Source organism: Musca vetustissima, unplaced genomic scaffold (assembly GCF_032173495.1).
Source record: "Musca vetustissima isolate MV318-11 ecotype Yass unplaced genomic scaffold, APGP_CSIRO_Mvet_v1 utg5251, whole genome shotgun sequence".
Classification (NCBI taxonomy): Eukaryota; Metazoa; Arthropoda; class Insecta; order Diptera; family Muscidae; genus Musca; species Musca vetustissima.
This window is the reverse complement of record NW_026885056.1, coordinates 234,624-248,050: the sequence shown is the minus strand read 5'-3', so window position 1 is coordinate 248,050 and position 13,427 is coordinate 234,624. Positions and strand designations below refer to the sequence as shown.

The window sequence follows — 13,427 nt, the reverse complement described above, 5'->3', positions numbered from 1 at the left end:
TACACTCCAACAGTTATTTTAATTCTCAATTTGAAGACTCCAGCTTTATCTGTTCACCTAAATCCAATTTACATCAAATTTAGTACCATTTAGTACTTTTCGTACACATAAGTACGATTTTTTTAAAGCTACATCAATCCTGTACTCCAATAATAGTCCTAATACCGATTTTAAGGATTCCATCTCTATACACTCAACTAAATGCAAATAGTTACCGAATTTAGTACCATTTTGTATTTTATACACTTAAATATGAATTTCTTAAACCATTTCCATACATCAACACCACGTCCCAGCCTGTATTCCATATAAAGTAAATTTTAGTACTTTTCGTACCCTTCTAGTTCGAATTTCCAAAAACCCAGCCTTATATCACGCCTACACACCTACAACAATCCACACTCACTTTTAAATCCACACCAGCAAATTTATTCAAAACTTTTTTATAAAACCAGTGAGCAGTATAGTCGGACCGGGCCGACCATACGATACCCTACACAACTACCATGGGACTTTTTGCAGATGTTTATTCTGAGCCTGGCCAATATTTCGTGATAGTTGCAACCTCTTGCCGATTAGAGTTCAACGGCACCTCTTCCTTACATAGACATTTTTACGAATTTGACTAATATTCAGCACAGCCCTTCTAATTACTTGTCCAGGCTCCCTTCACCGTGGGTTGTGTTTTGATGTTCGACTTTCAATTGTGGCCTATAAATCGACTCGAAAAAAACACAAAAAATAAGTTGTCGGTCCACTTCATCCCAATATTATTATCTGATCAACACCGAAAATTATAGGCGTTGTCCTTGACCATACCTGGATCCTCATAAAAAATTTTAAAGCGATCAGTGTAACTTCCACATCCGAGTACGTACGACAATATATAATTGGTATCAATTAAAATGTCAACCACTCCTCTTGGATATACTATCAACTTCTTGGGTCTATGTCCTTCAGGGACAGACGGACGGACACACATGTCTAGATCGACTCAGCTAGTCGGTATACTTAAAGGACCAATATTTCGCGGCGTTACAAACTCATGGGGCTGCGCAAAGCTATAATTTTTGTAATTTTTCAGGGTCAGGGACCACTTGACCCACTAAATATGTACCAATCTTTATCAAAACAGGCATGTTTATTCTTTGACGCGATCTGCATCTCCATGTAAAAAATCGTGATGTTTGGGCCTCTGGAAGGACGAGAAGAACCGACAAAAATTAAGTATTTGGTCCATTTGACTCGCTAAATATTAACCGACCTTTACCAAAAACAATAGGGGTCTTCATTGGCCAGAACCCATCCTACATGCAAAATTTCATGAAGATTGGTCCATAACTGTGGCCTGTATCGTGCTTACAAATTATAATGAACAGACGGACGGACACACATGTCTAGATCGACTCAGCTAGTCGGTATACTTAAAGGACCAATATTTCGCGGCGTTACAAACTCTTGGGGCTGCGCAAAGCTAAAATATCCTGACAACATAGTTGCGTAGGGTATAAATACACTCCTTAAAAAAGTCCTCCAAAAAAATATATTTTTTTTTTCAAATTCAAAAATATTTTTTCGAATCCAATTCTCCCATCTCTGCCACGCCTCTGTCCACCATTCCCTAACATGTTGTAATGTGTCAATTCCATATTACACGTATCCCGATACACTATCCCGACAAACATGTATACATACCCACATAAACAAACGGTTGCGTGCACTTGCACATAAACGAACCGAACATGGAATCCCGACGAATTTGGTGCTATCCCACAGGAAAAATGTAGTTGATGAAAATGAAATGAAATCGACATTTAGTTCACTGGAAGTCCTTAACCTGTTTAGAATTGAAAAAAAACACGGAACGGATATTCGAAAAACGAAAATGATTTTAAAAGCAAAACTCCTGTGGCTAATTGTTCCCCTCTATCTGCTGGCCGTTTTGGATGAACTACTCTATACGGAGGCCTACATGAACAGCGTACGCATCGAAGAGATACCCTTTGCGTTGACAACAATGCGTCACAGTCGTAATCGTAGTCAAAGTGCCCTCAAGCGACCCCAGGAGGAGAGGCGAAATATATATGCCCTGAAGCGTTTGGATCAACATAAGGGATTTTTGAAGATTTTCAATATTCCATGTAAGTATCTCTCGTTGCATCGCGGGAGAGATAACGGAACAAATTGGTCACTGCCGTCTACTATCGTTTATGTCTTCGTTTAGATATAATTTGCTTTTTTGCTGCCAAAGGCAAATGGCCGTTTATACCGCCATTTATGCAAACTCAGGTCAATGCTGCCGCGCGGACATTTTTCAATCAAAACGATAGTTCGATAAAACAGTTCTGTCAGAAATGGATACAAATTAAAGAATGTTTTCGTCCGATATTTTGTAAGTAGTCATTTGAAGTTTTGTTTCTTATTGTAATTCGGTGTTGTGTGTTTAGTATAAGGTATTTGTAAGATGTTAATGTGGAGATTCGAAAAAAAATTGAAAAAAAATATTTGAAAAAAATGTCGATAGTCCAGAAAAAAAGAAAAACAAGGAATTAATGCTCACTCTACGAAAACTTCGCCGCCGTTATGCTACTCAAGGGGTCGACCATATGATAGAGTGGATTTATCTAAGGTTGAAGTAGTGAAGTTCTATCGTTGTCAGGGTCAACCTAAGGATCCACAAATCTTAAGTAAAATTAGGCCTTAGAAAAATATTCTTTAAAAAAACCCACGCCTCGTTTTGGTCCGTAGAAAAATATTTTTTTTAAGAAATTCACTCCTTTCTGCTCTTCGGAAAAATACTTATAAAAATCAGTCCTTTCTTGGTTCCTGAAAAAATCCACGCCTTTGGTAGACCCTTGAAAAAATATTCGTTAAAAAATCCACGACTTTGGTAGACCCTTGAAAAAATATTCATTAAAAAATCCACGCCTTTGGTAGACCCTTGAAAAAATATTCTTTAAAAAATCCACGCCTTTGGTTGACCCTTGAAAAAATATTCGTTAAAAAATACCTTGAAAAAATATTCGCTAAAAAATCCACGCCTTTGGTAGACCTTCGAATAAATATTCGTAGACCCTTGGAAGACCCTTGAAAAAATATTCTTTAAAAAATCCACGCCTTTGGTAGACCCTTGAAAAAATATTCTTTAAAAAATCCACGCCTTTGGTAGACCCTTGAAAAAATATTCTTTAAAAAATCCACGCCTTCGGTAGACCCTTGAAAAAATATTCTTTAAAAAATCCACGCCTTTGGTAGACCCTTGAAAAAATATTCTTTAAAAAATCCACGCCTTTGGTAGACCCTTGAAAAAATATTCTTTAAAAAATCCACGCCTTTGGTAGACCTTCGAAAAAATATTCTTTAAAAAATCCACGCCTTTGGTAGACCCTTGAAAAAATATTCTTTAAAAAATCCACGCCTTTGGTAGACCCTTGAAAAAATATTCTTTAAAAAATCCACGCCTTTGGTAGACCCTTGAAAAAATATTCTTTAAAAAATCCACGCCTTTGGTTGACCCTTGAAAAAATATTCGTTAAAAAATACCTTGAAAAAATATTCGCTAAAAAATCCACGCCTTTGGTAGACCCTCGAATAAATATTCGTAGACCCTTGGAAGACCCTTGAAAAAATATTCCTTAAAAAATCCACGCCTTTGGTAGACCCTTGAAAAAATATTCTTTAAAAAATCCACGCCTTTGGTAGACCCTTGAAAAAATATTCTTTAAAAAATCCACGCCTTTGGTAGACCCTTGAAAAAATATTCTTTAAAAAATCCACGCCTTTGGTAAACCCTTGAAAAAAAATATTCTTTAAAAAAATCCACGCCTATTTTAGGTCTTGAAAAAATATTCTTTTGTAAAATCCACGCCTATTTTAGGCCTTGAAAAAATATTCTTTTGTAAAACCCACGCCTAATTTAGGCCTTGAAAAAAATATTGTCTAAAAAATCCACGCCTATTTTACTCACTTACTTAGCTAGCTTGTGACAGAACTTTTGTTGCATAAGCCGAGCTTAGAAAAGATTTCCAGGTGCATCGGTCTTTTGCGCAGTTTTTCAAATTTGAAAGACCATTTTCGGCGTTATTGTATTCGACTTGATCTTTCCATCTTATTCGTGGCATTTCCCTTCTGCGTGTACCATTAGCTGGTTCGCTTTTATATGCCTTCTAGGCTGCGACATCTTCATCCATTCTCACAACATGACCTAGCCAACGTAGTCGCTGCAGCTCAATACGTCTAACAATGTCGATGTCCGAGAATAGCTGATACAATTCATGGTTCATTCGACGGGGATATTCACCGTCAACGCAGATCGGCCCATAGATCTTTCGGAGAACTTGCGTAAGTACCCATGCCTCAGATCCGTATAACAGCACGGGTAGTATCAGCGTCGTGTAGAGTGTGAGTTTGGTCTGGCAGGAGGTGGCCTTGCTTTTGAGTTGTTTGCTCAGACCATAGTAGCATCGGTTGGCCATCACTATCCTTCTCCGAATTTCAAAACTGGTGTCATTCGTTTTATTTATGGCGGTCCCAAGGTATATAAAATCTTTGACTACCTGGAAGCTGTAGTACTCAAGTTCCACAGTTGGTTCAATGTTGGACGTCTTGCGCGTTGATACCATCAGCTTGTTCTTCTCGTTGTTTACTGCCAGACCCACTTTGACAGACTCCTTCTCAATTTGTTCAAAGGTGCCTGTTACCGCTGTCAATGTTGGACCCATTATGTCGATGTCATCGATGTAGGCGAGTAACATGTGTTGTTTGGTGTACAGAGTGCCATTTCTGTTCACTTTTGCCTCTCGTATGACCTTTTCCAGCAGGATGTTAAAAATGTCACACGACAAACTATTACCTTGTCTGAATCCTCGTTCGGTATTGAAGGGCTTCGATTGGTCCTTTCCGACTTTAACTGCTGATCTTGTGCCAGTTAAAGTTATCCTGCAGGAATGCCAAACGCAGACATGGCTTTATAACCTCTGAACGGCTAGGGCTGTCAAATGCGTCTTTATAGTCGACGAATAGGTGGAATGTGTCGATGTGTTTTTCGTGGGGTTTTTCCAGGATTTGGCGCAGAGTGAAAATCTGGACAATGGTGGATTTGCCAGGTCTGAAGCCGCGTTGGTATGGTCCAATAATGTCATTGACCATTGGCTTCAGTCGTTCACACAGTACGCTGGATAGCACTTTATATGCGATGGGAAGAAGGCTAATTCCTCTATAGTTGACACATATCGTCTTGTCTCCTTTTGTGTGCACGGGACACAGGATGCTGAGGTTCCAATCATTGGGCATGTATTCTTCTAGCCAAATTGTACTAATCAGCTGGTGCATGCTCCCGACCAGCATCTGACCACCAGTCTTGAATAGATCGGCTTGTAACCCATCGGCACCTGCTGCGTTATAATTCTTCAGCCGATTGATTGTTATTCTGACTTCATCTTGGCTAGGTGGTATACACTCTATACCACGCCTATTTTAGGCCTTCAAAAATATACCCTGAAAAACGTACGCCCATTTTAGGTCTTCAAAAATATACCCTGAAAAACGTACGCCCACTTTAGGTCTTCAAAAATATACCCTGAAAAAAATGTAGGCTTTGAAAAAATATTTCTTAAAAAATCCACACCTATTTCAGGCCTGGAAAAAATATTCTTTTATAAAATCCACGTCTATGTGGCTTCTTCAAAAAATATTCTTTTATAAAATCCACGACTATGTGGCTTCTTAAAAAAAATATTTTTTAAAATACCACGCCTATGTGGCTTCTTGAAAAAAATATTTTTAAAAAATCCACGCCTATGTGGCTTCTTGAAAAAAATATTTTTTTAAATCCACGCCTATGTGGCTTCTTGAAAAAAATATTTTTTTTAAATCCACGCCTATGTGGCTTCTTGAAAAAAATATTTTTTTAAATCCACGCCTATGTGGCTTCTTGAAAAAAATATTTTTTTTTAAATCCACGTCTATGTGGCTTCTTGAAAAAAAGTATTTTTTAAATCCACGTCTATGTGGCTTCTTGAAAAAAAAAATATTTTTTTAAAAAATCCACGCCTATGTGGCTTCTTGAAAAAATATTTTTTTAAATCCACGCCTATGTGGCTTCTTGAAAACAAATATTTTTTAAAATACCACGCCTATGTGGCTTCTTGAAAAAAAAATATTTTTTAAAAAAATCCACGCCTATGTGGCTCCTTGAAAAAATATTTTTTTAAATCCACGCCTATGTGGCTTCTTGAAAAAATATTTTTTTAAATCCACGCCTATGTGGCTTCTTGAAAAAAAAAAATATTTTTTAAAATACCACGCCTATGTGGCTTCTTGAAAAAAATATTTTTTAAAAAATCCACGCCTATGTGGCTTCTTGAAAAAATATTTTTTTTAAATCCACGCCTATGTGGCTTCGTGAAAAAAATATTTTTTTTAAAAAATTCACGCCTATGTGGCTTCTTGAAAAAATATTCTTTTATAAAATCCACACCTATGTGGCTTTTTGAAAAAATATTTTTTTAATCCACGTCTATGTGGCTTCTTGAAAAAATATTTTTTTAAATCCACGCCTATGTGGCTTCTTGAAAAAATATATTTTTTTTAAATCCACGCCTATGTGGCTTCGTGAAAAAAATATTTTTTAAAAAATCCACGCCTATGTGGCTTCGTGAAAAAATATTTTTTTTAAAAATCCACGCCTATGTGGTTTCGTGAAATTTTTTTTTAAAAAAATCCACGCCTATGTGGCTTCTTGGTAAAAATATTTTTTTTAAAAAAATCCACGCCTATGTGGTTTTTTAAAAAATATTTTTTTAAAAATCCACGCATATGTGGCTTCTTGGTAAAAGTATTTTTTTTAATCCACGCATATGTGGCTTCTTGGTAAAATATTTTTTAAAAATCTACGCATATGTTGCTTTTTGAACATTTTTTTTTTAAATCCGCCCCTATGTGGTTCCTTGAAAAAATAAAGTCTTGTCCTTGAAAAATATTTTTTTTAATTCCACGCCTTATGTTGTTGCTTAAAAATGTTCAAAAATTATTTTGAATTATTATTTTCACAAATATTCTCATCTAATTTTCAGCACCCACAACCACACCGGTAAATCTGGAAGTGATCACCGTATCGCCACAACGCTGCCAGTGCGCCCATCTCGTCTCAACTGAAGCTCCCGTACCCGTTGTCTATTTCGATCGTGATCATATTGGAAATATAAGTGCTGAAACTATACGTAACACCATTGAATTTCTGGAGAATTTCCTACCACCGCCGACCAAGAAAAATAAACGAAAAAATCGTGTTCGTTCACGTTTAGATGAAATGGATATTGAATGAAAATTCTATATTTTTCACAAATCTTTTTTCTAATTCTATTTTAATATCTAATGGATTTACTAATATAGTATTTATTATGTATATGAGTACATGGGTGTGTGTGTGTGTGTCTTAAGTAATAAAATGCATACATACATATCAAAAATTTATATACAAACTAAAAATTAGGTATAAAAAATCTTAAATATATAAAATATATAAAAAAAATATATATTTCTACTAAAAATTAAAAACAATAAAGGTAACAACGAAATTTGGTATGGTTATGGTTCCAAATATCTATCGGGAGGGGGCTTGATCCAAAGGACCATCGGAGAGAAAGGAAGAAATATAAATTTGTATACATATCATTTTTTTTTGGTGTCTTAGCTATATTGAACACTTGCTTCGCTTTTCAAATCATCTCATCTCGTCCCGCCTGCCAAGTTTTGATTACTCCCTTCGTAAAATTTCATCCCAAAACTGCATTCGTGAAACATTGAACTTCTGCTGCTTGCTAATATGAAACGAATTATTTGGCGCATTTTCAAATGCGACATAATCACAAATGGCATTTTCCGAATCATAGGGGAAGGTCTCAGCACTGCATTCCGTGGAGGGGTAAGGTTTACTGTAAAAAAAATATTGAAATTAAAAAAATAAATTTCCGATTTTTTTCCAGGAAAACTCACCGATTCTTGGCAAATTCCACAAAATGCCGAACAAAAGCACTGCTGACTTTGGCATGTGTTGAATTTTTCTCGAAATCAGGAAACAGCAATGGCGATCGGAATAAATAGATTAAATCATCACAATGCACCACACCATAATCGTAGCTGGTCATACCTCCCGAATAGATGGTGCTATACGAGTGGGGTCCTTTATAATTGAAATAGTAGAGATACAGAGGAGATTTGGCAGTATTAACGGTACTGATATAGGTCTTGATCGTATTATAGAATGGATAATGGAAACCACGATCGGTGACGACCTGAAAAATAAATAGAATTTTTTATTATTATTACATATCATCACATTTTCATATTAAAAAGGCACAAATAAAAAATATAGATTACAAGATTAAATGATTTTTTTATTAGTCTTTAAAAATAGATTTCAGACTGGGCCGACTATATGATACCCTTCACCACTTTGGGTATATTATACATATGTATCCTTACAACTGCATGCCAATGTTCCCTCGAAGGAACACACTCATGTCTTTAATTTCATTCGGGCAGATTTAGAGTCGTCCGCGTACCATGGGACAAATTCATGGACAACCATTTATAGCAAAATTGATAAACGCATTCGGTAAGCGCCGAAATACATATGGAAGCTATCGCTGCACCCGCACAAATTTCAACAAAACCCAATACCATCATTCAAGTCTCAATTTGATACATTGACCAAAATTTCGTGTTAATCGGACAAACATTAGGAGTTTGGTGTTAGGTAAAATCGGTCGAATATATGTATATATATATATGTATTTGTGGGAGCTATATCGAAATCCGAACCGATTTTCTCGAAACTTACCACACATCATTCTAAACTCCATTCAGTACTCTATGCCAAATTTTGTGCAAATCGAAGGATATAGAGGAACTTTGGTGCACCATTTACAAAAAATCGGTCAAAAATATATATGGGAGCTATATCGAAATATGAACCGATTTTTACGAAATTTAACACAGATCGTCCTAGACTCAATTCAGTACGCTATGCTAAATTTGGTGGCAATCGATGGATAGAAAGGGACTTTGATGCACCATTTACCTAAAATCGGACGAAAATATATATGGGAGCTATATTTAAATCTGAACCGATTTACACAAAATTAAACACACATCCTTCTAGTCTATGCCAAATTTCGTACAAATCGAAAGTTATATAGGGACTTTGGTGCACCATTTACAAAAAATCGGACAAAAATATATATGGGAGCTATATCGAAATTCGTACCGATTTTCCCGAAACTTACCGCACCTCATTTTAGAATCCATTCAGTACTCTATGCCGAATTTCGAGCAAATCTAAGGTTACATAGGGATTTTGGTGCACCATTTATTTAAAATCGGACGAAAACAAATATATGGGAGCTATATTTAAATCTGGACCGATTTTCACGAAATTTAACACACATCCTTCTAGACTTAATTCAGTACGCTATGACAAATTTCGTGCAAATCGAAAGTTACATAGGGACTTTGGTGCACCATTTATCTAAAATCGGACGAAAATATATATGGGAGCTATATTTAAATCTGGACCGATTTTCCCGAAACTTACCACCCACCATTCTAGGCTCAATTCAATACGCTATGCCAAATTTCATGGCAATCGAAGGATAGAAAGGGACTTTCATGCACCATTTACCTAAAATCGGACGAATATATATGGGAGCTATATTTAAATCTGAACCGATTTTCACAAAATTTAACACAAATCCTTCTAGACTTTATTCTTTACACTATGCCAAATTTCATGGCAATCGATGGATAGAAAGGCACTTTGGTGCACCATTTACAAAAAATCGGACGAAAATATATATGGGAGCTATATCGAAATATGAACCGATTTTCACGAAATTTAACACACATCGTTCTAGACTTAATTCAGTACTCTATGCCAAAGTTCGTGGCAATCGAAGGATAGAAAGGGACTTTGGTGCACCATTTACCTCAAATCGGACCAAAATATATATGGGAGCTATATCGAAATACTAACCAATTTTCCCGAAACTTCCCACTCATCATTCTAGGCTCAATTCAGTACGCTATGGCAAATCGTGCAAATTTCGTGCAAATATAGGAACTTTGGTGCACCATTTACATAAAATCGAACGATAAATTAATGGGAGCTATATCTAAATCTGAACCGATTTTCACGAAACTTAACACACATCATTCTAGACTTAATTCCGTACGCTGTGTCAGATTTCGTGCATATCGAAAGATATATAGGGACTTTGGTGCACCATTTACATAAAATCGAAGTATAATATATGTGGGAGTTATATCTAAATCTTAACCAATTTTTCCCAATTTCAATAGGGTTCGTCCTTGGGCCGAATAAGTGACTTGTGCCAAATTTCATCTAATTCGAATCAAAAATGCGACCTGTACTTTGTTTACAATTTAACATGAACAGATAGACGGACGGACATGCATAAATCGACTTAATGGGACATCCCCCCCATTCTCGGCGTCAAAATTAAATTTTTTTATTTAATTAGAATCTACACTACTTCAAGAATGTCCCTACAAAATTTCAAGTGAAAATCTCAAGAACTCTTGAAGATATAGTCGATTTATTGTGTCAGCATCAAGTGACGGCTGAAGGGCTTCTCAAACTTTAAACGCGTTTTTCTCTTTTGCGAATGGCGGGCACGATAACTCAAAAACTAATAACCCAATCGATTCCAAATTTTTACACGTTTCTCTGTGAGTGTATAGCTATTGTATGAACTAGGATTAAGCCAATCGGTGAATTTCTTTCTTTTTTAACTTGGTTTTTGGTCAAAAATCGGCGATTTTCCAAAAATATTTTTTTCAAAGGTCCGCCATTTTGTTAATTTTAGAGCGAAGACAGTAATCCTAGTTCATACGAGAGCCAGACATGTACTCTTTCGAACACCGTTGGAATATTCGGATTCCGATGTTCCAGTGAGGAGTTATCATGCCCGCCATCAAAAATATGAACTTCTCTTTAATAAAAAAACAACAACAAAGCAATTACATTTTTTTTTTTGGAAATTATTTTTCTTCTTTTTTAAATCTTCAAATATATATGAGCAAAATTACAAACCTTAACAAGCATAGGCATTGATTTACTAGCCCATTGAAAATCTTGAAAAATTAAAATCGAGAATGGGGGGGGGGTTCCCTTAAAAGATATTTTTTAAAATTAAAATTAACGTCTAGTGAAATGCCAATGCACTAACTACCCGTTCACTGGTGCGTATACACTACCATTGAAAACAACCGATTACTCATACGCAATGGAGGTCCACAGCAAAATTGGGAGAAGGTCTAAGGAAGAGTTGATGATTAAAATAAATTGTAAAAGACCAATCAATGTGGTCTAGAAGCGTAAATTTTCAAGGGTACAAATTTTTAATGGTGTAGAGGCGATAATTTCAAGGAATATTTTTTTTCAATTTTAATTTAAATCAATTTCAAATAAAACTCAAAACTGCATACTTACATCAATAAAACCACGATTCGACAACTCATGCTTCCCCTCAAAATACTCTCTTACAATGCTGTCCATCGAAGCTTTCCGCCTCTGACCACCCAGACTTTTTGGCAATTCCAAAAACTCCTCCAATAAATTATCAAAATCTTCATTGAATGTTTTTCGCAGAGCCTGTGATTCAAGTATGGCCACAGCACGTACCGCGCCCTCATCCGGTACAACACCAGTTATAAATGGCACTGCCTTATAATCACCCCGCTTTAATATCTCTTCCGGATTTTCTGTAAAAAATGCATCGGGGCTATCGAAATTTTCCACCACAGGCCGATACAACGTCAACGGATCAACATCCCAATATTTAATGGCATCTGCTGCTTGCAACAATGTCTCAGCATCAACCGATCGGAGGGCCTTCAACAACTTCGCCGTACTCAAATGCTCGGCATTTGTGATGTTACAATGTTTGGCTGTGGCCTGGGCCAATCGCAATGAATTCTGTTTTATGCCAAAGGGTACATTTGCCGTTCCGCTCATTGATATCACGCCATGAAAGAGGCCCTCTGAATGTTTGCTCAACATATGCATGTGGGCCGACACCCCACCAGCACTTTGTCCAAACAGTGTTACCTGTTTGGGATTGCCACCAAAGGCGGCGATATTCCGCTGTACCCATTTCAATGCCAGCGTTTGATCTTTGAGGCCGAAATTTCCCGGCACTATGGCGTCCTCGGTGGATAGGAAACCAAAAACACCTAGACGATAATTGAAGGTTACTAAAATCACATCTTCCGTATCCATAAAATATTCGGGACCCACAATTGTTGGATTCACCGAACCGGTAAACCAACCACCCTGATGAATGTACACCATAACGGGTAATTTTTCTGCAGTGTTGCGTTTCTGGGAGAAAGTTGTTTGGAATGAGGGTTAGGAGAGAGGATAGCTATTAAATAACTGTTTACAACTTACAATGGGCCGGTACACATTTAGGTAAAGGCAATCTTCCGTGCCACTTGATTGGGGATTCGGGATTAGACTATTTTTCTGTATGCAATCCGATTTGGGCACTGTGGCATTAATTACATCATTCGAACGGGGATAGGCTTTGGGGTGCTGTAAGGAGAATAAAAGAAAGAAGCAATTGGTTGAATTTGTTAAAGACGATTTTCAGAGACCATAGTAGAGTGACAAATTTTCAGGGCTGGTATGGTTTTTAATGGGGTTTTATAGACGTGAGTTTAAAAAAATATATTTTTTAAGGCCTAAAATAGGCGTGGATGCCTTCACCACACTGTGGTACAGGTATTATGTCTTTGTACATATGTTTTCAACAAGCAAAAGGAAACGAGATGGATTCCTTTTGAGAATATGCATAGAATCACTTTCTAAGTCGATTTATGCATGTTCGTCCGTCCGTCTGTCCGTCTATCTGTCTATCCATGTTTAGTTGTAAACAAAGTACAGGTCGCATATATGACCCGAATTGGGTGAAAGTTGGCATAGGTCACATATTTGGCCCAGGGACGAACCCTATTGAAATTTGGGAAAATCGGTTCAAATTTAGATGTAGCTCCCATATATAGTTTTGTCCGATTTTCAGTAAATGGTGGACCAAAGACCCTATATATTCTTCGATTTGCAGGAAATTTGGCATAGCGTACTGAATTAAGTCTAAAACGATGTGTGTTAAATTTCGTGAATATCGGTCCAGATTTAGATATAGCTCCCATATATATTTTCGTCCGATTTTATGTAAATGGTGCACCAATGTCCCTATATATCCTTCGATTTGCACGAAATTTGGCACAGCGTACTGAACTGAGTCTAGAATGGTGTGTACAAAGTATCATGAAAATCGGTTCAGATTTAGATATAGCACCCATATATATTTTCGTCCGATTTTTGATAAATAGTGCACCAAAGT

The 13,427-nt window shown here is 36.6% G+C and overlaps 2 protein-coding genes across 2 annotated transcripts in view; one reads left to right on the top strand and one right to left on the bottom strand.

Moving 5' to 3' along the window:
* The first annotated feature begins 1,885 nt into the window (after positions 1–1,885).
* On the top strand, positions 1,886–7,324 carry LOC133332159 (uncharacterized). Its single transcript, XM_061540538.1, has 3 exons — positions 1,886–2,141; positions 2,225–2,392; positions 7,074–7,324. The coding sequence occupies exons 1-3, from the start codon at positions 1,886–1,888 to the stop codon at positions 7,322–7,324; spliced, it is 675 nt and encodes a 224-aa protein (XP_061396522.1).
* A 432-nt stretch (positions 7,325–7,756) lies between these two features.
* Positions 7,757–13,427, bottom strand: part of LOC133332158 (juvenile hormone esterase-like) — a 29,310-nt gene continuing 23,639 nt past the window's right edge. The window contains exons 3-6 of the mRNA XM_061540537.1: positions 12,473–12,616; positions 11,513–12,403; positions 7,996–8,294; positions 7,757–7,934 (exon numbers count right to left, since the gene is read on the bottom strand). Of these exons, the coding sequence (XP_061396521.1) occupies positions 7,757–7,934; positions 7,996–8,294; positions 11,513–12,403; positions 12,473–12,616 (1,512 nt within the window). The remainder of the gene's footprint in view (positions 7,935–7,995; positions 8,295–11,512; positions 12,404–12,472; positions 12,617–13,427) is intronic.